At 34.2% G+C, this 23283-nt stretch overlaps 1 protein-coding gene across 3 annotated transcripts; it reads left to right on the forward strand.

The window, feature by feature from the left end:
* Positions 1 to 215: 215 nt before the first annotated feature.
* LOC123549287 (serine/threonine-protein kinase Pak-like) lies at positions 216 to 22761 on the forward strand. Of its 3 annotated transcripts, none has more exons than XM_045337237.2 (7): positions 216 to 353; positions 16686 to 16770; positions 17042 to 17111; positions 19628 to 19712; positions 20782 to 20845; positions 21305 to 21787; positions 22405 to 22761. In XM_045337237.2, exons 1-7 carry the CDS (start codon positions 332 to 334, stop codon positions 22697 to 22699), a joined length of 1104 nt encoding a protein of 367 aa, XP_045193172.2. In that variant the 5' UTR covers positions 216 to 331; the 3' UTR covers positions 22700 to 22761. The 3 variants fall into 3 exon arrangements, with proteins under 3 accessions (XP_045193172.2, XP_045193170.2, XP_045193171.2); XM_045337235.2 differs by lacking the exon at positions 216 to 353 and adding an exon at positions 11695 to 11833; XM_045337236.2 differs by lacking the exon at positions 216 to 353 and adding an exon at positions 15723 to 15882.
* Positions 22762 to 23283: the final 522 nt, after the last annotated feature.

Raw genomic sequence — 23283 nt, forward strand, 5'->3', positions numbered from 1 at the left:
GCTATGTTTAAATTTCATATCTTATCACATTAGGAAATTTATTCAAGTTTAGAGATTATTTTGACCATCATTTGATTCCCCGCAGTGTGTTAATAAGCTATAAATAACCCGACTAAATATTACAGCTGTATTTTTTTCAGAAGTTCTCGGGCACATTTTTAACGATGTTTCTTTTTGCTCCTCAGTAAGGAATCACATTAGTATTTTGTGAAGGACCCTCGCAGTAAGGAAGTTTTGAACGTTTGATAAACCGGAAGAAATGACGTCAAGTCTTTTATCCGGAAAACGTGGAATAAAGCCTGAAATCGGCATACGGACATGAAAACCATTTATGAATGGATTAATTGCATCCGGTGAGTAAATTAACTACAACGACATCTAATCGTTACTATCTTTCTAAAGTTGAAAGGGGCCTCCGTGGCCGAGTGGTTTAGGTCGCTGACTTCAAATCACTTGCCCCTCATCGATGTGGGTTCGAGCCTTACTCGAGGCGTTGAATTCTTCATGTGAGGAAGCCATCCAGCTGGCTAACGGAAGGTCGGTGGTCCTACCCAGGTGCCCGCTCGTGATGAAATAATGCACGGAGGGGCAACTGGGGTCTTCCTCCACCATGAAAGCTGGAAAGTCGCCGTATGACCTACAGTTGTGTCGGTGCGCCGTTAAGGTAGTTCTGCACGTTACGATCAAAAATTTTCTACAATGTAGAATTTGATTAAACTCTGATTTTTCAAAACTTCGGAATATACTAAGAAAATTCAGCAAATAAAAAGGATAGGGTCGTGTGCTTGATTTTTTGCTAGACTGATTTGAAAAATTTCGACCTCATGCAAATTTTCATTACTTTCATAACATTTTCGCAAATAGAATTTTTTCTAAAATGTAGATTTTAATGAAACTTCCCACAGTCGTAAATAAATATATGGCCTATAATATGGTGAAATAAAATGTATAGGTCCGTGTGCTTATTTTTGAGATATTTGGCTATGATTAAAGTGAACTACCTGTTTTAAGCTAATTTTAAGACATTATTTTGAATTATTTAAAGTGTCAGATGTTTTTATATCATATTTCAACTTTATAAAGATAGAAACAGTGCCATTGTAATAAATTTACTCACTGGTTGCCATTAATTCATAAAATGATTTTCGTTTCCGTACGTCGAATTCAGGCATTATTCTCCGTTTTCCGGATAAATGACGTTACGCCATGACTTCCGGTTTATCAAACGTGCAGAACTACCTTAAACCCAACAAATAAATAAATTCTAAAGTTGAAATATGATATTAAAACGTCTGACACGTAAAATTATTTCACCGTATTTTAGACCACATGTTTATTCATCTTTGAGAAGTTTCAGGTGAAATCTACATTGTAGAAAAACTTCTAAATTCTATTCGCGAAAAAGTTCTAAAATGTGATTTTTCGATAGGTTTCCATTATGAAAACTTGTACGAGGCTTACATATATTTTGAACCAGAAAAAAATCGAACATACGGCCCTATCCTTTTTATTTGCCGAATTTTCTAAGTACATTCTGACGTATTGAAAAAAACAGGGGTTAATCAAATTCTACATTGTAGAAAATTTTTTGACCCGAACGTGCAGAACAACTTTAACTTCATATGTTCTAGACTATTAACATAACAAAGTTTTGAGCTCAATACCGAGATGCCATGTAATGACTTACCCTGTTCCATTGTTTTCTGGCGGTTCCGCGCCGTCTGCAAAGTTATGTTCTGAATAGTGCTGTTCATGTCATGCAGATTAGCATTTAACTCACTTACAGTATCTACAAATTGCCTTTTTTCAACAAAACGGTCTCTGCTTTGACTAGTTACAGCAAGATATTGTTCTAGCAGTGTATGGTAATTCTTAAATAACAGTTCCTGACCGGCTGACAAATTCAACACTTTTTCAAACATCCTTTCCTGAGACATCGTTATATTTGTGTTCTGGACATCAATGCTGTTTGATATGTTTAGTAAGTTAGTTTCAATATTATCTTGTTTTATTTCCATGTTTGAGACTTTGACCTTAAGCTTTTCGTTGAAACGTGATAGCTCCGTTGAGTTAGCACTTAGTGTTACCAGTTCCGTCAATATGCTATGTAGATCACTGGTTTGATTTGTAAAGTTTTGTTTCAGTATATCATACTCTTGTTTCAGGACCATCAAACTTGCTTTAGCTTTATTCAGCTCAGTGCTCAGTTTGGTGTTTTGATCTAACAGTTGTTGCCTATTATTTCTGCTTTTATGTAACTCATTCAATACTTCATTGTTAAACTCCTCTAGCTTATCCAGTCTGTCTTCTAACTGATGCCTAGCATTCTTTTCATCAACAAACAAGCTGATGAGGTCTTGGTAAACATTGCCCCCAGCATTAGAACTAGAATTTTTTTTTTTTTTTTTTTTTTTTTTTTTGTGGTAACCCCGTTTATTTCAAATTGTGTACATATATAGATACATATAAACACATGATGCAAACTTACATATATAGATACATATAAACACATGATGCAAACGTACAATTACATAAATTAATAATATAAATATCAAGACATATTGTTCAACATGTAATCTTAGTGATCTATTATGTATAATATTTTTATAACTACTTCATATACTATCTTAAGTCGTATATTATCATTGACATTTGTTATCAGGCAATTTACAAATTGGGGTAATATTTTACGAAAATATGATGAAATGTGTATGAGAAAAAAAAAATATAGACAGAAAAAAAAGAGCACATATTTAACAGAAATATGCGCAAGTTGTTTAAGAAAAAAAAAAGAAAAGAGGAAGAAAACAGTGAAAAATGGGGGAAACTGATTTAATAAAATGAAAAATCCCTTAATAACTCTTAGTAGACAGTTATGCTTAGCTCTGTTAATAAAAGATCGGAATTAACAAGTTTTTATTTTTCAATATTTTGGTATTATTAAAGATGATATTTTGGCAGGTTAGGAAATATTTTACTTTGCTTTATTTCTTAAATTCTGTTGTTAATTTTTGCTTAGTTATCTATCGTTTCGATAACCTGAGACCAATTCTTTTCGAATTCAGATATTTTATTATTTATGGCTGAAATGTATTTCAAACTTATAAGTTTATCTTTAAAATAAACCTTGAACATTGGTATAGAGAGGTACCTACAACAGTTTTCTTTAAACTTTGTTTTATAAACATAATACTTTAGAAGTAAAGCAAGATAATTTCCAGCTCGATTGGTACAGGTATCATACGAAAAAATGAATTTTTTTTTTCTGTAAATTAATGTCAATATTAAATCTTTCTTTTGCCCAATTACTTAAGTCAAATAAAAACTTATTAACATGTGCACATTCAAATGTTAAATGTTCTATTGTCTCTTGTTGTTGACGACAATATGAACATAAATTGTTGTCGACTTTATTTCTTTTATACAAAAATGATTTAGTTACTAGAATGTTTTGATTTATCTGAAATTGAAAATTTTTTAGTTTGACTTCCTTGATTGTTTCTATATTTTTGCAAAATAATTTAAATTCTAATTCTGATATATGTCCTAATGTTTGGTTCCATTTATTTGGTATGTATATTTCCTTAATTCTTGTAATGGTATTATAAAAAGAGCTACTGCCCTTTTTATCTTTAACAAGTAATCTTAAGTATGGGTTAATATCTACGTTGTATTTGTGGACAGCTGTTTTATTATTTCTTATCTTTTCTTTTCACTCGTTTGGTATATTATTCATAATTCTATGTAGGTCTAAAAATGTACCATTTACTGAATATATACGTTTTAACTCATCTATCGTATAAAAATAACCATTTTCATTTAGAAGATCTATAACATTGATAATCTTATTCTTGTACCAATTGTTATTCATATATGTTTTGAATCTGAAGTTGTGATTATTCCAAAGAGGAGAATATAAAATTTGTTGCAGGTCTGTAATATCAATAGATTCACAAAGACAGTACCAACTTTCAAGAACGTCTTTCCAAAATGGATTTTGTATTCTCCCAGCCATTAACTTGGCATAACTTGCACCTAAAATGAAAATGTTCTTGAAAGGAAAATTTATTAAATCTTTCCAAGTATCACAATTATTCAAAGAAAGTCTTCTTAACCAGCTCAACTTCAAACTATGTATAAATGTGTTAATATTTATCATCTTTAAACCACCGGAATCGACATCATTTGTTATAATTGATCTCTTTACTCTATCCGGTCCATTATTCCATAAAAATTTAAATGCTATATTATTTAATTGATTAATTAAGATTGACGGGGGATTTGGTAATGCTATAAACAAATGCACAAATTTCGAAATTACAAGCGATTTGATAACTGTTACTTTGCCAAATAAAGTTAAGTTTCTCTTTGACCACGAGCGTATCAAATCTTTGCATTTTTCTAAAACAAGTGGACCATTTAAATCCAAATATCTTTGACATGTGAAGAAAAAGTTACACCTAATATTTTTAGAGGTGTTTGCGACCAGTCTAAATGTAAATCTGGACATAATTTTATCAATGACTGACTCAATGATCCTATCCAAAGTGCTCTTGTCTTTTCAATGTTTTATTTTCAATCCCGAAATTTTATAAAACTTGTCTAGTGTACTCAAACAGTGACGTAAAGATTGTTCAGTTCCATCTAGAAACAACTGCGTATCGTCTGCGTATTGACTCATTTTATATTCTTTGTTACTAATAGTTACACCTGAAATATTATTGTTCATTCTTATCATTAATCCAAGTATTTCTGCACACAAAATAAAAAGATAAGGAGATATTGGACCGCCTTGTCTGCAACCTCTTTCTAAACGAAAAAAATCTGACAAATGCCCATTTTGTAAAATACAAGTCTCACTTCCTTGCTGAAATAATTTTATCCATTTTCTAAAGGAAGGTCCAAAATTGAAATATTCTAATGTTTTATGAATAAAATCCCATGAAATAGAATCAAAAGCTTGTTGAAAATCTATTGATAACAATAGTCCTGGAATATTTTGTTTTTCAGTTTCAAACAAAATGTCATAAATCAATCTTATATTTTCTCCAATAAATCTGCCTGCAATGAATCCCTTCTGATCGGTGTGAACTATTTTGTCTAAAAACATTTTAAGGCGGTTCGAAATGACTGTCGAAGCTAGTTTATAAATGACATTTAAAAGGGATATTGGTCTCCAATTTTTAAGGTATTGTCTATTTTTATTCGGTTTTGGTAAACAAGTAATAACACCCTGTTTTTGTGTCACTGACAATCTATCATTATTATACCCAAAATTAATTGACCGCAAGATAAAATGTGCAATGTCTTTCCAAAAAAAGCTAAAAAACTCCACAGTATATCCATCTAGACCGGGGCTTTTATTTTTTTTCATACCATTTACTGCAGCAGTGAGTTCGTCAAGTGTAATTTCTCCTTCTAGCTTCTGTGATTCCATATCAGAAAGTTTAAATATGTTTTCGCCAAAACTTTCAGTCAACGATACATCTGATGGTATAAAATTGTTTTTATATAATTTGCCATAGTACTCTTTCTGATAAGATAAAATATCTTTAGTGTTAAAAAGTTCTTTTCCATTCTCATCTATGAGTTTGTTAATTGTTTTATTTATAAAATTTCTACTTTCTAGACCTAAAAAATAGCTAGTTGGTTTTTCACCAAGATCTTCATATCTACATTTTGATCTTAACATAACACCTTCTAACTTATGTTTCCGTAAGTTTTCGAGATCTGTCTTCTTTTCTTGAAGTTGGACTAATATCATGTTATCTATAGTGTTATAATTACTTTGTATATCATTTTCTATTGAAACAATTTCTTTTTCTAAATTAAATTAGAACTAGAATTCATTAGAAAGCAGGTTGAAGATTCAAGCAGAATAACCAACACAACAAGAATTTTGACAAACATTGTGCTAAGTCAGTAATTCTCCAATCTAGTAAAATGTTTAGCAACAGTTGAAAAGTATATAAAGACTCAAACATGTATAGATAACATTACATGTTGAAGTTGAAATATACAGATAAAATGAGTATCAATGTGTATTATTACTGTCATACAGATAACATCGTTAAAATCATCATTTAATTATCAAATTTTAATTTAATGGGTCAGTCAGTGATACACATTTTCAGTTTTACATCTCATTTACATTGTAATAAAAGTATGAGGATAGAACCAAAATTTGTATACCTGCTAAAATCACAGAGCTATAGTTCAAATTCTATTTTTCGCTTCTTATGATCATGCGGGTAAGGCGGTAGTTCCAATTAATTTCGTAATGAAGTTGCCCGAGAAGCAGATGGGAACCTGCAATTTAGAATCATGCGTAATGTAGGTTATGTTACCGTTTTTTATAATTATAACGATCAGATTTTTCATTAGTATTTCCGACCGGAGCAATAATAAATCAGTATTCATAACGAATGTGAAAAGGCAGTGCTTTTGAAAGTTATTGACTATTTAAAACAGCTTTGTAAACCATTTTTAGCCAACCCGCTTAGCCCAATAGGGAGAGCGCAGATCTGCGGATCGCGGGGTCATTAGTTCGATTCCCGGGTGGGGCGTATGTTCTACGGCTTTGTTTTTGAAATCATTCGTCCTTCACCTCTAATTAATGTTGGGAAGTTATACCCCGCAAAAAAACAACAACAAAGTATACCATTTGCAGTTGAGCGCCAAATGTCAAAGGCTGCTAAATTGTGTCTCTCTAAATAAATGGGATTTTATGTGATTAAATGACTATGTAGAAACTTCATTTTTGTTCTGGAGTTACATGAATATATGACATTTATGAATATATCATTCGTTTTTGGATTACTAATTGCATTTTTGTGTCCAAAACAATTGGATTTTAACAAAGGATTTTATCATAACTGGGTGAACACCATCTCAGTGCACACAATGGATTATCACATAATGGATTATCCTAAGGGCCTGGTTAAAACCTATAGTGCAAGTGAACTAATGAAATATAGATCAATACCCAGACAATGGATTTTACCTGACCAACAATTATTGGCAAGATTAAAAGGTCTGGGGATATTAAATTTTAGAAGTTACCGATCAGGAGCTGCAATACACAAAAGTCACAAAATACAAAGGAAACAATATGGTGTAAATGTGTCAAATCTTGTATATCCAAAACGATCAAACACACTCGGTAACTATACAGAGAATGTCACCTGTCTAACATTGAACTGTCATTCAGTAGTCAAAAAGGATGTGCTAGTCGGACAATTGCTTCGTGACGAGAACATTGACTTTGCACTTTTGACGGAAACCTGGTATTCCGATGAAAAACAATCCCAATTCGAAACATCAGATTTAAATCAAGATGGTTATAGACTCAGTGTTGCGAATCGTAGAAACAAAACGGGTGGCGGTATTGCTCTGACTTGTAAAAGTAGTGTTCAAATGCGCAAAATGGTATCTGGCACCACCGACAGTTTTGAGTACGGAGTATGGCAAATGGTCTTTAAAAACATTACCATTAATTGTGTAGGCATTTATAGACCCCCAGCTTTGGCGACACCTACGCAATTTGTGAAAGACTTTTTCGAATTTCTTGAAGACGTTATTTCCAAGTACCCCAATCTCATGATCATGGGAGATTTCAATCTACATTTACATGACGACACCAACACTATTTCTGAATTCAACAGTTGTTTATGTGCTATGGGTTGCAACAACATGTACATTTCCCAACACAAGTGTTCGGTCAGAGTCTTGATCTTGTGATCACAGAGGTCGCAAATGTGTTGAACTTATCTCATGTGAACCCGGTCCTTTCTTATCCGACCATCGTGTAGTAAAAGTCATTACAAAAGTGAAAAAGGAAAACATCATCAGCAAGTCTATTACTTACCGGAACTTTAATGACATAAATGACTCAGATTTTGCTAGTGACCTTGCTGATTTGAAAATTGAAAGTGATTCAATTGAGACATATGTTGACATTTTCCAAGATGAAATGAAAAATATCATTGACAAGCACGCTCCTTTAAAAGAGAAAACTATTATTTGTCGAAATCCGAAACCGTGGTTTAATGAGGATATCCGCCACTTAAAACAAATTCTGCGCAAATCCGAACGTTTGTGGAGGAGGTACCAAAATCCACAGGACTATGAAATTTTCAAGACTGCTCTTAATAAATATCACCATGAACTGAAACTAGAAAAACAGAGAACTCTTAGCCAAAAAGTGCTCGAATACAAAGGTGATTCCAAAAAACTTTACAAATTTGTGACAGATCTCACCGGCGGCAAGTCGGAGAATCCAATGCCTGTTGTTGAAAATGAAAATACGCTAGCTGACAAATTTGCTGACTTTTTCATGGAAAAGATTCAGAAAATACGGGACAGCTTAAAAGATTTTGAAAACTATAAACCATCAATGAGAAATGTGCCGGAATTTGGAAAATTTGATGAACTTAGTGAGGATGAAGTTAGAAAACTCATTAACCAGTTACAAACAAAGTCGTGTGAAATTGATGTTATTCCAACAAAAGTGTTGAAGTCATATTTAAACGAGCTCCTCCCAATTATAACTAGACTAGTGAATCTTTCATTGACTCAAGGAGTCTTCCCAGTGCAGTGGAAACAGGCAATAGTTAGACCTCTGTTAAAGAAAGCTGGTCTCGAACTTATATTCTCAAACTATAGGCCAGTGAGCAACTTATCATTCTTGTCCAAATTGATAGAGAAATCAGCACTGTATTTACTTAATAAACATGTAAATGAACATAATCTCCTTCCGAAAAATCAGTCCGCATACAGGCAACATCATTCGTGCGAATCGGCTTTATTGAGACTTATCAATGACATCTTGGACGCTGTGGAACATCAAGAAGTGACTGCATTGATAGCATTAGACCTTAGTGCAGCTTTTGATACGGTAGATCACGATATTCTTTTGGACGTTTTGAAATGTCAGTATGGTGTCTCTGGTGTTGCATTGGACTGGTTGAACTCATATCTGAGGCCACGGAGCTGCCGCGTGAGTGTGAATCAAACAGTGTCATCAGCACGTGAGCTTACGTGTAGTGTCCCCCAGGGAAGCTGTTTAGGGCCGTGGCTCTATCTCACGTACGCAGGAACGATTTTTGACATTGTTCCCCCGTCCATTTCCGTCTATGGCTTTGCCGACGACCACACCGCAAGCACACGTTTTAAGCCCGAACCATCCATCGAGGCTAAATCCATTGGTGAACTAGAGGAGTTTGCTACAGATTCAAATGAGTGGATGAACAGTAACAAACTAAAAATGAATTCCTCAAAAACTGAACATATTGCCTTTGGAAGTGCCCCTCAGTTGAATAAGTTAAACATTCACGAGATAGATATTTGTGGTGATAAAATCAAGAGACAGAGTAACATCAGATATTTGGGGGCCTATTTGGACGAAACTTTAACTTTCAAAGAGCATATAAAAATAAAGTGTAGAACGGCAATGTTGAATTTTTTCCGAATCAAAAACATTCGCAAATATTTGACTCAGGATGCAACTGAAACCTTAGTGCTATCGCTGGTTATTTCGCATTTAGACTACTGTAATGTTATTTTATACGGTATTTCTGATTGTGACATCGCAAAACTGCAACGCATTCAAAATATGTGTGCGAAGTTAGTTCTGAATCGTAGAAGAAGAGACAGTTCTAAGCAGGCACTCTACGATTTGCACTGGCTGCCGATCAAAGCCAGAATAAACTTTAAGATCTTGACGTACATGTTCAATTGCCATGTTGGAAATGCGCCTGCATATTTGATTGAACTCTTAACACCGAAAAATCCCCCAGCGCTCCCTCAGATCCTCGGAGTCATCAGTTGACTGTTACATCGTCCCTTTCAACAAGCGAAAAACTTTTAGTGATAGAAGCTTTAGTACTATAGGGCCAAAGTTGTGGAACAATTTGCCGTTGAACATCAGACAAAGTTCTTCAATTGACTGCTTTAGGAAAAAGTTGAAAACGCACTTCTTCAGAGACTACTTTGCATTATTCTAAGTTTTGACTGAGTTTTAAAACAGTGATGCTGGTGACAGTGATAGAAATTTAATGTTTGTCTGTGATAATTGTATGTTAGTAATATTTTAAAATATAGTATTATCATTGACTTTAAATTAATAATTGCTATTTTGATTCATTTTAATTAATCTTATTTAAAATATTTTATATTTAATATTTTATTTCAACTTGTATTGTAAAACGCCATTGAATATGTTTTAAATGTAGAAATAGGCGTTTAAGCAAATAAACCAGTTTCAGTTTCAGTTTCAGTTTCAATTTGGGGCATTTAAGATCCCGCCTTTTTGCCCCGGTAGGTGAGTCAGATTTTACTCGAGAAACGGGCATACAGTATTATGAAAATATGAACATTTTAATGTGAAATCATGTATTGTTAATTGATGTAATATTGATCGATAAGAGATGTCTAATGACAGCGCGCTCGACGTTTTGAAGCCATTTCACCTAATACAAATGAAATATGAAAAGGTACAGAAGACGTTTTAATAAATGGGCATAATTTTGTAAACTAGAAGTTGGAGTTATGGAATCTGGCTCCGGTTGGTCAGTTCAAGATGCCGAAGCCTTATACAGACTCTGAAAGCATTTCATTATTAGTTATTCCTGAGAATACTCATTACCTACAAATTTCCACCAAAATCGGTAGGTGAGAAAAGGGCCACAAATGGAAGCAAAAGGCATTAAAACTGCTATGTGAGGTCATTTCATAATGCCAAATATGTTTATCTGGAATAAAATTTGAAATCATTTGATCAAATGGTTTCTTAGAAAAATACTTACATGCAAAAGTCTAACATTTTCTATATTAAAAAGGGAACGATTTTAATAAAATATAAGTGAGACTTGTGTTACTTGACCTGTGAGATTGACTCATAATGTCAAAGGGTTGTGCTAAGCTTGAAAGCATTCGGCATGGTACTTTCTGTGGAATTTTCATACATGCAGAACCTAAACCAAATGTTTTGAGCTAAAAAGGGGGTAATTAAAAAAAAGGAGCTGTGAAGTTTGCTCTCTGAGGGTTTCTTACGATGCTGAAGATGTATGTGGTAATTTCATAATGTCAAAGAGTTGTGTGAAGTTTGAAAGCATTCGGTATAGTAGTTTTAGTGAATCCTTCTTACATGCAGAACTTTATCACAGTACTAAGATAAATTAGTGTAGGATAAACAAAGGTGGACGAATAGTTTCAAATAAAATGTATTTTATAGAATTGTTGTGGAGAGCATATGCTTCGCCCCGGGATCAAACTCACGACCCCACGATCGGTACAACCGTTGAGCGAAGCGGTTGGTCTACGGTCAAGTTTGATGCAAATGTTGTTTTATTTGTCAGACAATATACACGCCATTTAAGAAACGATGGAATATATTTTTTTAACTGATGAGTTATCTCATTTTTCCTGTAACGCTATTATTATTAAAAGAAACAGAAGTCTGTTCAGATATCTGGCGCTTTAAGTCTTGTTGTACCAGCCAGACCGCTGTATGATTCCGTGTAAAGTAAATGCTACCGAAAACAAACTTCTAGAATTTTTGAAAATGTGTTCCTATTTGCATATCTCACCTTGTGATACGTTTTTGAAATGTTCCATGTACGAAAGGAATAATGTCATAACGTCAAGGTACGTCAATATATTGACGTTATTCCTAAGAGACAAAGCTAACGTCAGATTTAGGCGCGTAGCTTGTACTGAAGTCTACAAAGAGCGGTTCATTTACTTTAAACAAACGTTAAAAAATGTTTGCACATTATGCATTGGAGGAGTTTTCATAACTTTTATTGATAGATGGAGAGAGGAGGCATAAAGCGTAAGTGTAAAATTAAATAAATTATAATGTTGAAATATGTGGAATGTGACACATGTATTTGATCTATTTGATCTAGGTTGAATTATGTGTTCAGGGAGTATTTGAATTTATTCGGTATTGTATATCTAACATTAAAGTTCCTGAATTAACATCTAAAAGCAATAACAGTTAATTCCAGCGTTTTTATGTGTTTTATTCTCTGAAACTTAATTTTACTTAGTTGACTGGTGCCGTTGGATGTCCAAATCATTCTGTCAGGAAAGAACAAAATCAAACCACTGATGTGCAGATTTCCATGTCTGCATTGAATCTCTATTGTTGTTGCTTTATCCCAGTTCTTTTGTTCTTGGTTTTTTTGATAAAGTCATACTTTAATTTTCCAGTTAGAAATCTTTGCATGTTAGTAAAAACCTTTTGGTGTCTGAGCTTTTTCTCTGTTATATTGAATTTATATATAGCTTTCTACATGTACGTAGTGTAAACCCACATACAGAGAAAGCAATTACTGAGTATATTTAATACACTTACTGATTTTCAGAAATCCTAATAAAAACGAAGCAAAGGCCAAAGTAATTGGTATTGCTTTCTATCCTACTTTTGGCTAGACTCTATATGCAAACAGTACGTCTGACTGATAATTGTCATGTTTTCTAGGCGAAAACAAGAGTTCTTTTTATTATACGATTCTAACATAATAAAGATGGTAAAAATTGTTAGTCACTTGCAAACACTTTGGTACAACGGTCATCACCATGCATATTTCACATTGTTCATACTTACCGAGTTTTATAGTATATTCAACACTGCCTGAAACTCATCAAAACACGATTTTCATCACTAAGTCTAGATTAACAAGCAAATTCGACGAATTAGTATCCCCTGCCGAAAAGGTTTGTGGTGAGTAATGGTAAAAAATTATATATTCGGCAAAATGTTAAGGATGTTACTAAGAAGCAAATAATTTCGTTTAATTTAGTCAAAAACAATTTAACAGAAAATGAAGGTTTTAAGTGAATGTGTTATGTTGATCCTGACAAATGATTTTTAATGGAATATGTTTACTGTAATAAGCTTAGCTTTAAGAATTAAATGGAGTTATTTGAAATGTGAGCTTGAAGTGTAACTAAAACGAAGAGAGCACAATCAAGTAAGATATCTTGAACATGGCTGGTGGCGGGGTCGGGGTGAATGTTGAAGGTTTGAACATTTAAAAAAGGGAATGGAAGAAAAAACAAAACATTTTTATGTGGTGGGCGGAGGGAGGGGGAAGGGGGTTGTGGGTACAAAACTTCACATGTTGATTATGAATATTGATGGAAAATTAAAAATTAAAAAAAAATGTTGTGCGGGATGCATGATCGGGGTGGTCTGGAATGACTGGGTGCAGTAGCGAGGTGAGGGAATGGTACAACTTTTCTTGTTGATAAATATTCATGGAAGGTTTGAAAAAAATAAATTAAAATAAAAAATGATTTTTAGGGGGTTGGGTAGGAGGGGGAGTTGGGACGACCAGGACAAGGAGGTGACCATGTATGGGTACGCAACTTCACATGTTTATGATAAATGTTCATGGAAAAGAATGAAAAAAGTTTAATGAAATTCTACCAACTGGTTGATTTGGTATGTACAAATCTGTGGATTTTTTAACAATTAAAGAGCAATAACTTTGAAGTTAGTAAAGAGATCAGAACGAAATTGTGTGTGCTCAACAACATTACGGTGATCTAAAGTCAGTTTAAGTTTCGTATTTCTAATAGGTCAAATACATCAAAAATTATAATCAGAAATTGCCATATTTATAGTACCTTATATAGTTAACACAAGAAACGTCTAAGGGCCATAACTCTGGTATTACTCGGGCAATTTGACTGAAACTTGACGGGCGCCATAACCTCATAGTGGTGAACATGTATATGAAGTTTTATTTAAACATTTCTTTCCTAGATATGGCTCCGGACGGATGGACGGACGGACGAACGTACGGACAACGCCAAAACTATATTCCTCCGACTTCGTCGAGGGATAATGATACACTCAGGGAAATTTGTTGATGTTTGTAAATTCTGCTAGTTTATCATTTGACATGTTTTATTTTTGACAAAGCTGATACTTCTTGAAAATGATACCAGGAACAGGCCCGTTTTAATGTCATATGCTGGTGAACACGTGATGCACGAGAAATTCGTGATATTGCTTATACGTAATTATATACGTGTTTTACATCTATTATTAGCACGCGATGCACATAAAGTACACGACTTCTGAAATCTGATAGTCACACGTATGAAATAATATTATCTGTAAAGTATTTTCTTTTTTAACTTTAACTTCTAATTCCTTTGAAGGGCTACGGCGAAGCGTATCAAAATAGTTCAAAACAGTTATACACAAACTAAACGATCCAACCATACCATGTGTTCATTCTCATCGTACCTGCACCCCTCACCCCACGACTTACACTGCAAAGGTTCTAAAACTCTTTCGCTTTTTTTTTTACAAAATTATGCTACTTTTTCGACTTTGGGTTGAGTGATTTTTGGGTAGGTTTTTGTATGGGAATTGATTGAAACTTCACACACTTGTCCACTGTGATGAGCTGACATGCATTGTACAGGTTTCATAACTATGTTTTGTATTTTTACCAAACTATGCAACCTTTTTGGCTAGTATATTCATTAAATTGACTGTTGAATAGTCGAGCGTTGCTGTCTTCCGGCTGCCCTTGTTTTGTAATACTAGCGCTAAAATGTATAGTACCATTCTACAGACTATTCATTTTCTTCCTAGCAAAATATTTGTTAGGATCTGAATAAGTTTCAACTTTGACTACAAGAATCTTTCATTGGTTGAAATAGCTGGTTCGAGTTTCCGCAGAGCAGTTGATACTGAGCCAGATTATTTCAATCCGCACCTTCGACTTATGACTTCTTGTTTATCGTATTCTTCAATTTGCAGAAGAAATAGAATAAACGAATGTTTTTCTCTTAAGCACTATTTTATTATAGTAGCGTATGAATTTATGCATCCATTTACAAAATACTACATGAGAGTCGGGGTGCTATATGAGTTTTTACAGCTTAAAATAGTTTTACACAAAGTTAAACGAAGTGTAAAAGTCTAAAGACAATGTGTATTACGGAGGACGGTCGTTTTGGCCACGGACGTTTTGGCCTAGGATGTTTTGGCCAAGAAAATTTTTGAGGTAGGATGTTTTGGACAAAAAAAAAGATTATTTCCATAATATGCAAAATATGATCTGGATATTAATATGTTATCATATGTTACAGTATAATTGATAATTTTTTAAGAAAATAATTGTGAATAAAATTTATTTTCATAACTCTTTTGCTTTGTTGTAAATGGCAAATATTTTCACATACACACACATACACAATGTATACATATAAAAAGATTATAAAGAAAAATAAAATAAAATGAGTATGTTTTATTATCAGTTTAATTTATTCATTTACACTATAACTTCTTGTAAGAGTTAACATTACTTCAGCCGAAAACATATTTCAGAATGATATATGTACGAAATTGAATAGAATGTTTCTCATTGCAGAGTTGGTGCAGCCGTTCTGCGCCTGCCGGAATTATTATCCATTGGAGCGCACGGCAAAATTACTCATTTTTTTTGTATGTCCGCACGCATTTAGAGTATCAAATGCATAATATACTGACTAGAGGTTAGGGTTAGTATCACCATGGTTACAAAATATATACATTTAAGATATTTTCTTTCAAATTTAGTTAATCCGGTATATACCGGAGTCTGTAATATATCACAGGTGCACCAACTCTGTATTTAGTCACAGCCAATGGGATATGCACGAAAAGACTAACGTTAATGACGTTGAAAAACTACGTCATATAACTGCCGTCATTCCTAAGAGACAACGTTAACGTCAATTGTTATACTTCAAAGGGACAAATCATTTACTTACAAGGATGTTGACAATGAACTATTCAAGAATTTTAAAAATTGTGAATCAAGGGAATTTGCTTTTATATTAAGTAACAAATGGAAAGAGGAGGTATTAAGCGTAAGTAATATTTATCATGACAGTTGTTTAATTCATTTGAGCAGCAACATGAGAAAATCAACAAAGTGCATTTGACACCAGCATGGATCCAGACCAGGCTGCGCATCCGGGCAGTCTGGTCAGGATCCAGGCTGTCCGCTTTCAAAGCATATTGCAATGAGAGAAACCGTTAGCGAAAAGCGTTGATCCTGACCAGACCGCGGATGCGCATGCTGGTCTGGATCAATGCACTATGTTGGTTTTCTCATGGTGCGGCTCAAATTTTGTATTTTCATATCCTACTTATTAAAAAAATAATGTTCTATATTTTATTACTATTATGCTTTAATCTATAGTGACATAATAGATTAAACAGTGTTATGCTACAGCATAAAAGGTGTAAATAATCAAAATGATGGTTCATTTTTCTCTTTTGATATAAAATCAATTTAGACATTGTTCTTAAAAATATCTATAGTACTGCTTCTTTTCTATATAATAACTGAAACATCATCGCATTATTAAAAATGTAGCATCTAGTGATACTAGTCCACTTCCCACTTCCTCTCGGCCTTAGATTTTCTCAAGTGATACATGTACATGCGCCATTTGTATTTTTATCACATTTTTCCATATTTTTTTTATAGTGACAGCATTGTTATAATGATTTGCTAATGAAATGAAAATTTATTCTTCTTTCCTTTGATAATCCGTTTAGAATTTATAACCATTTTTAACAGCCAATGCCACAGCGAGTCAGAACATAATATTTATCAACCTATGTCCTCAAAAAGACTGACATCTTTCTTTTTATTGTTTTTCAGAGTTACCGGCCCTTCATTGTGATGAAGAGGATGATTCGATATTCGGTATTCTACACGTATACCGCCGCAGTACTTTGCATACAAGGTTCTACTATACTTTACCTATGCAACCTGATAAAAATTGCCGGTCCATATGTTTTTGCTCTATCACTTGTCTGTTATTAACACATATTTACTGGGCTAAATCTAAAAATAAAAAAAATGGAACTATGAAAATAAAATTCTCATGTCATGCAACAAAAAACTTAATGAATGTCTTGCTGGTCAATAATCAAAACTATTGATTCCGAGTCCTTTGGAATTTAATTTCAAACTTAAACTTCTTCAACAATTTGTAGAAATTGTTCTACTTTCAGTAAGGAACAGAGTGATAGACTTGCAATTTTGCAGAGAAATGTAGCTTTAAAAGACACCAAGGAAACAAAGGTACAGTTGTGTTCAAAAATACTTACTGAAAATAAATCACATAAATGTACATAACTAATCGGCGCTTATACCATTGATCCTTTGGTTTGGGTCAAAGCATTTGAGCCGTGCCATGAGAAAACCAACATAATGGGTTTGCGACCAGCATGGATCCAGACCAGCCTGCGCATCCGCGCAGTCTGGTCAGGATCCATGCTGTTCGCTAACAGTTTCTCCAATTCCAGTAGGCTTTAAAAGCGAACAGCATGGAGCCTGACCAGACTGCGCGGATGCGCAGGCTGGTCTGGATCCATGCTGGTCGCAAACCCACTATGTTGGTTTTCTCATGGCACGGCTCATTTAGATAATCTTTAGTAAACCAAATCAGTCAGAAGTAACCTCTTCTCCGCATATGGTTGGCAGCTTCTCAGTACAAGTTAGAGACGGTGTACAAGATGTTATACTTAATGGAAAATTACAGCGAATATCCGCCTCATCCAGTATTCGAACATTACTCCACCTCCAATATACCGTATGTGTGTGCAATATTGCAGACCGGTGTAACTTGTAAAAACTTTAAGAGTAATAAAACAATTGGTGAGTATTGAGCGGGACTGTTTCTGAAGTTCTTCGGTATTTATATGTACTAATTGTTCAAAACAAAATAACAACAGTCAGAAGGCGATAACTCGAGACGTGACCTAATAAATTGATGATCTAAGTCATTTTCAGTGCAAATTCATGTGTAACTTTACAGTTCTCTGAATTGTTCTACTTCATTATTTTTGATATTAGCAAAGTAAAACACACCCACTATCCTTCCGCACTTTTTGTGCAGTGAGAACTTCAGAATACTGTAGATCAGTTCGAGTGTGTAGATCAGTCTGTTATTGTTATCAAGCTATTGGTTAATTTCAAATCTGAGCTCAGAATCAACCAGTTAGATGTTAGATTCTAGACTGGTTTGCAAACCCGAGTTTACAATTTTGTGCACGGTTAGCAAATTGCAAATTTGAACAGTTTTTGTGATTTGTACAGATGGCTTTCAAAATTTCTTCACGATTCATGTCAGGTGATTTGCTACATTCCGTCTAGTCAAACGTATAATAATACTTGAGAGACCATTTTTAGCTCACCTGAGCCAAAGCCTCATGGTGAGCTTTTGTGACCGCTCAATGTCCGTCGTCTGTCGTGCATCGTGCGTCGTCAGTCGTCCGTCGTTCGTCCATCAACAATTTCTTAAAAATCTTCTTCTTAAAAACCACTGGGCAGAATTACACCAAACTTCATAGGAATGATTATTAGGTGGTCCTTTTTTAAAATTATTCAAAGAATTAAATTCCATACAGAACTCTGGTTGCCATGGCAACCGAAAGGAAAAATCTTCTTGTCAAAAACCGCAGGTCATAGGGCTTTGATATTTGGTATGTAGCATCACCTACTGGTCCTCTACCAAGATTGTTAAAATTATCCCCCTAGATTCAAATATGACCCCGCCCTGGGGGTCACATGGTTTACATAGACTTATACAGGGAAAATTTTGAAAATCTTCTTGTCCAAAACCACAAGGCGTAGAGCCTTGATATTTAGCATGTGACATCATCTGATAGTCTTCTATATAGAATATTCAAATTATGCCCCTGGGGTGAAAAGAGGCCCCGCCCCGGGGTCCCAAGTTTTACATAGACTTATATAGGAAAAACATTTAAAAATCTTCTTGTCTGAAACCACAAGACCTAGGCCTTTGATATTTTGTATGTAGCATTACCTTGTGGTCCTCTACCAAAATTGTTCTAATTATGCCCCTTGGGTGAAAAGAGGCCCTGCCCTGGGGGTCCCAAGTTTTACATACACCTATATAGGAAAAAATACTTTTAAAATCTTCTTGCCTGAAAATATAAGGCCTAGGCCTTTGATATTTGGTATGTAGCATTGCCTAGTGGTCCTTTACAAAGATTGTTCAAATTATGCCCCTGGGGTGAAAAGAGGCCCCGCTCGGGGTTACTCGTTATATGAGTTATATAGGTAAAAATACTTCAAAAATTATCTGATTATATTTCCTAGACTGTTTAATTAAAATTACCTGATGACCCAAAGTAGGGGTCATTTGACTGTGACCTTGACCTACTGACCCACTTTCTTGTTTTTTTAAGATACAGCCTTGAAATTTGGATGACATATACCGTTTTGCACACCAATCTTAAAACTGACTTTCAGTGACCATGCATGTGACCTACTGACCTACTTTTTTAATATTTTAACATCAGTTTAACATTTGAAACATGTAGCTCATATTACTCAGGTGAGCGATCCAGGGTCATCATGATCCTCTTGTTTTCATAATATAATACCAAATTGTCCGGAAGATGTACGACACACTTTTTACAGTTTCCGTGTACTCGTATGTGTCTAACATATTTTTCAATGTTGTGTCATGATGGTGAAATTGAAGTGTTCCAACTGTTGCTGCATGCACATGCAAGTTTAACGGTAACCGTACTTTAAGGGTGTTGTAACCTCATCTTTTTCTATATTAGGTAGAATCAAGAGGAGCTGTTGCTAAAGAAACCAAGCCTCGTGTTCATCTTAATGCAGCAGATGCCCTCATCTATAAAATGTTGAGTAAGTGATACAGTTTATATTGTTTCATAGATAAACATTCTAAATGTTGCAGTTTCAGCTATTGTACTCGCCTCGACATCGGCATCTGCGTTGGTTATTTTTTAAAGTCAGATATCTTCTTCGTTACTTAAGAGAAACCTATAGTGGCAATGTTCATAAATGTGACAAGATGTGTGAATCTAACAGCGGTATTTCCAGAGTTATGCCACCTTTTAACTTAGAAATGTGTTTTTATAAAGTCTAGTATTTTCGTCATTACTTCAGGTATTCAATTTATACTTGCTGTGCTTGCTTAAGCCGCCAATGCACGTTAGCGTAACTCTATCTTAGTATTTCCAGAGTTATGCTACTATTTAACTTAGAAATTCATTTTAAAGTTTTCCAAGTGTAAACTGGATACCCTGGATACCGTGTTTAACCATTGCAGATACTACCTTAAAACTTCACTCTCGTCTTACAATGTTACATCCCATAACTCTTACACGAACTTAAACAAAAGTATCCATCTTCTTGAAATTAGAAAATCTAGGTTACATTTTTGCATACAAAGTGCTTTCTCCAAAGTCAATGCAGACATTGAATTGAAATTGATACAAGTTATCAAGGTGAATAAAATTTGGTAAAAAGTGAATATATATTTTTATTTTGGCCAAGTTTATTCCCCTTTGTAGATATAGAAGATGCACGTTAAAGTTTTAGTAATACATGGTTTCTAATTCCAAAACTAAATGCAGATGATTAATGAAACCTCATACAGAATTCAAACGAACAATATCGTTGTATCAAGTCCCATAACTCTTACATGAATTTGGACAATCAATTTATTCTTAGAAAAAACATTTTTTCTAATAAGTCTTCGAGAAGTCGAGCGTGATGTCATGAAACAGCTGCTTTTTATTTGACCTTAAGTATTTTGATCTATTAACATTTCTGAGTTGTTTTCATCTCTTTATGCCTATAACCGGAAGCATGCGCAATAATTGATTTTAGCACGACACGTGACATTCCTTTTATTTACTCGGAATTAATGTTAGCGAATCAGTAAAATGTAAACTTTTTTTTCTTACAGAAAATGTATCTAGCATTGGCAGCCCATTAAAGAAATACGCACCGATAAAACTGATCGATACTGGGTAAGAATCATTGTTATTCCATCTTATATAAAAATTAAAGAATAAGCTTAGACTTTGAAAAAAACTAACAAAACCCGCTATTTCAATAAGTATGTGATTTTTTTAATACATAGGTTTAAATAATATTCTGTATTTTAATTTCGACTTTCTTTTCTGTATATAATACATACTCATATTTGGTTATTTAAAGGGTCCCTATTAAATTTGTGTATAAAATTTTGACCCACCAATTAGTTATAATCAAAGTGAACCATTTATCGGTTCCTAACACATTAGGCTAGTTTAATAGGGGCTCCCCCCATACCATTGGTAAAATGGTAAAAATCATTTGGGTGCCAAAAGACCCATTTTCCACTTCCTGGCCCGACAATCGACTTCGAACCCAACTGTTGACTTTCCGAATTAAATTAGACCCTATGATTAACCAAGTTTAAAACTATATCTGTCATTTTTTTACAGAACCTTTAGTCACGTGGTATTGGCAGGTTTAAAGAACAGCACGTGTAACAGAAAGGTTGCAATAAAAATAATCCAGGTAGAGAAAGTGCCCTACAATAAGTTGCTGCAGGAAATAAACATAATGAAGAAAATCCGGCACGACAATGTTATCAATGCCTTAGATGTTGCCTATGTGGAGGCTGTGAGGAAGGTGTGGCTTGTTATGGAGTACATGAGGGGAAGTTCGCTTGCTTGTCTTCTTAGGAAGATGTTATTAAAAGAAAGCCAAATAGCGTACGTTTCGAAAGAATGTGTGAAGGCGTTGACCTATTTGCACGGGCAAAACATCGTGCACAGAGACATTAAAAGTAACAACGTGCTGATCGACATTCAGGGCAGAGTCAAAATCACAGACTTTGGAACCAGTTTCGTATACAGTAAATATGAAACAAAGCGGGAAATTGTTGGAACTCCGTGTTGGATGGCACCGGAAGTGGTTTCAAGGTAATAAAGAACTGGATTTGTTTTAAAAGGAATTCATGATAGCCATTTCAAATTATTTTTGCATGTTTTTATATTATTTACATGTACCGCGTTGTTAGATAGACTGTACAACTGTCTAAAATCTTAAACACCTGACTTGTATGTCTGAGACTGTATTTTAAAGGTAGTAGATCTGTAATGATAACTGTTAAATTACGTACACGATTTGAGCATTCTCCATTGTTTTGCGGGAGGCCATGTACGCAGTAGGCTCTATTTGCGTCCGAAGAATGCCGCATTGCTTAGTTATATTAAAATTGACGGACGTCATCACGTGTCAATTACTTTAATATTGACCAATGGCAATGTCACTTTCCGTGTCTTTTTTCCAAATTCAGTTTTATAACCCTGGATTCTGATTGGTTATCCTGAACCGAAATTTTAGCATATGGCATTGCTAATTTACATATCATGCTTACTACTTTGACTGTGTTTGTTTTGTTTATTGTTGTCTTGGTACTAATATTTCTTCCTTAAACGAATTACAAAAATATCTTACAAATAATCTACTACAACAGAACAACAAATGTTGACTGATGGCAAGAAAGATATGCTACACATATTTCCTTTATTTTCAGGAAACCTTACAATTTCAAAATAGATATATGGAGTCTAGGCATCACAGTAATCGAGATGTTGGAAGGCGACCCTCCGTACATCAAAGAGAGGCCGACAGACGCCATGAAACTAATCAAAAAGTTTGGAAAGCCAAAAGTTAAAAAGTTCTGCACTTTAAGCAATGAACTAAAGGACTTTCTTGACAAGTGCTTGGAAGTGGATATGAACAAAAGAGCAAAAGCACGTGAACTATTGATACACAGGTTTCTTACTGGTGAGAGCGAGGCTGTAACTGCAGTTTGCACACAAAAATGAATATTGTCTAATCATGAGATTTATTCTATTCGCATATTTGATCAAAATAAAAACGATTAAATGTTTTCTTTCTATAGAACTTCGTTTGATTTCAGTGATTCAATTTTGCCAGCTGCTGATAAAATATGATCAAGTTCCTTTACCAACCAACTGTACCTACAGCGAAGAAGATGTACTGATTTTCACCTTTTCTTTTATTCTATTTATTCTTTGTTCAGTATGGGAAACTTCCCATTCGGGAAATCAGTTTATCGGGTTTCCCTACTTCCTGGGCGGAATATTTATCAAATATAGGAACACTAGTAGTAAAAAGTTAATCAAGTACCACTTCCGGGCTAGTCAGATAATGGCGGAAAGAAAAAAATCATCCTAATGGCATTTTCATGTTTTATGTAAGCCATTTCCTGTTTTTAATTTCATTGTGGATCCATGTCTGACAATTTGGTAGCACTTTAAAGTAGATTTTAGGAATATAGCAAAATGTAAACATCGTTGAAGAAGTTACATAGTGGTAACATGTCAGACAAAATTATAGGTCACAATAAGGTAAATAGTTTTCCCTATCTATTCTTCATTTATATAAA

The sequence above is a fragment of the Mercenaria mercenaria genome, chromosome 6, assembly GCF_021730395.1.
Source record: "Mercenaria mercenaria strain notata chromosome 6, MADL_Memer_1, whole genome shotgun sequence".
In the NCBI taxonomy this organism is placed as follows: Eukaryota; Metazoa; Mollusca; class Bivalvia; order Venerida; family Veneridae; genus Mercenaria; species Mercenaria mercenaria.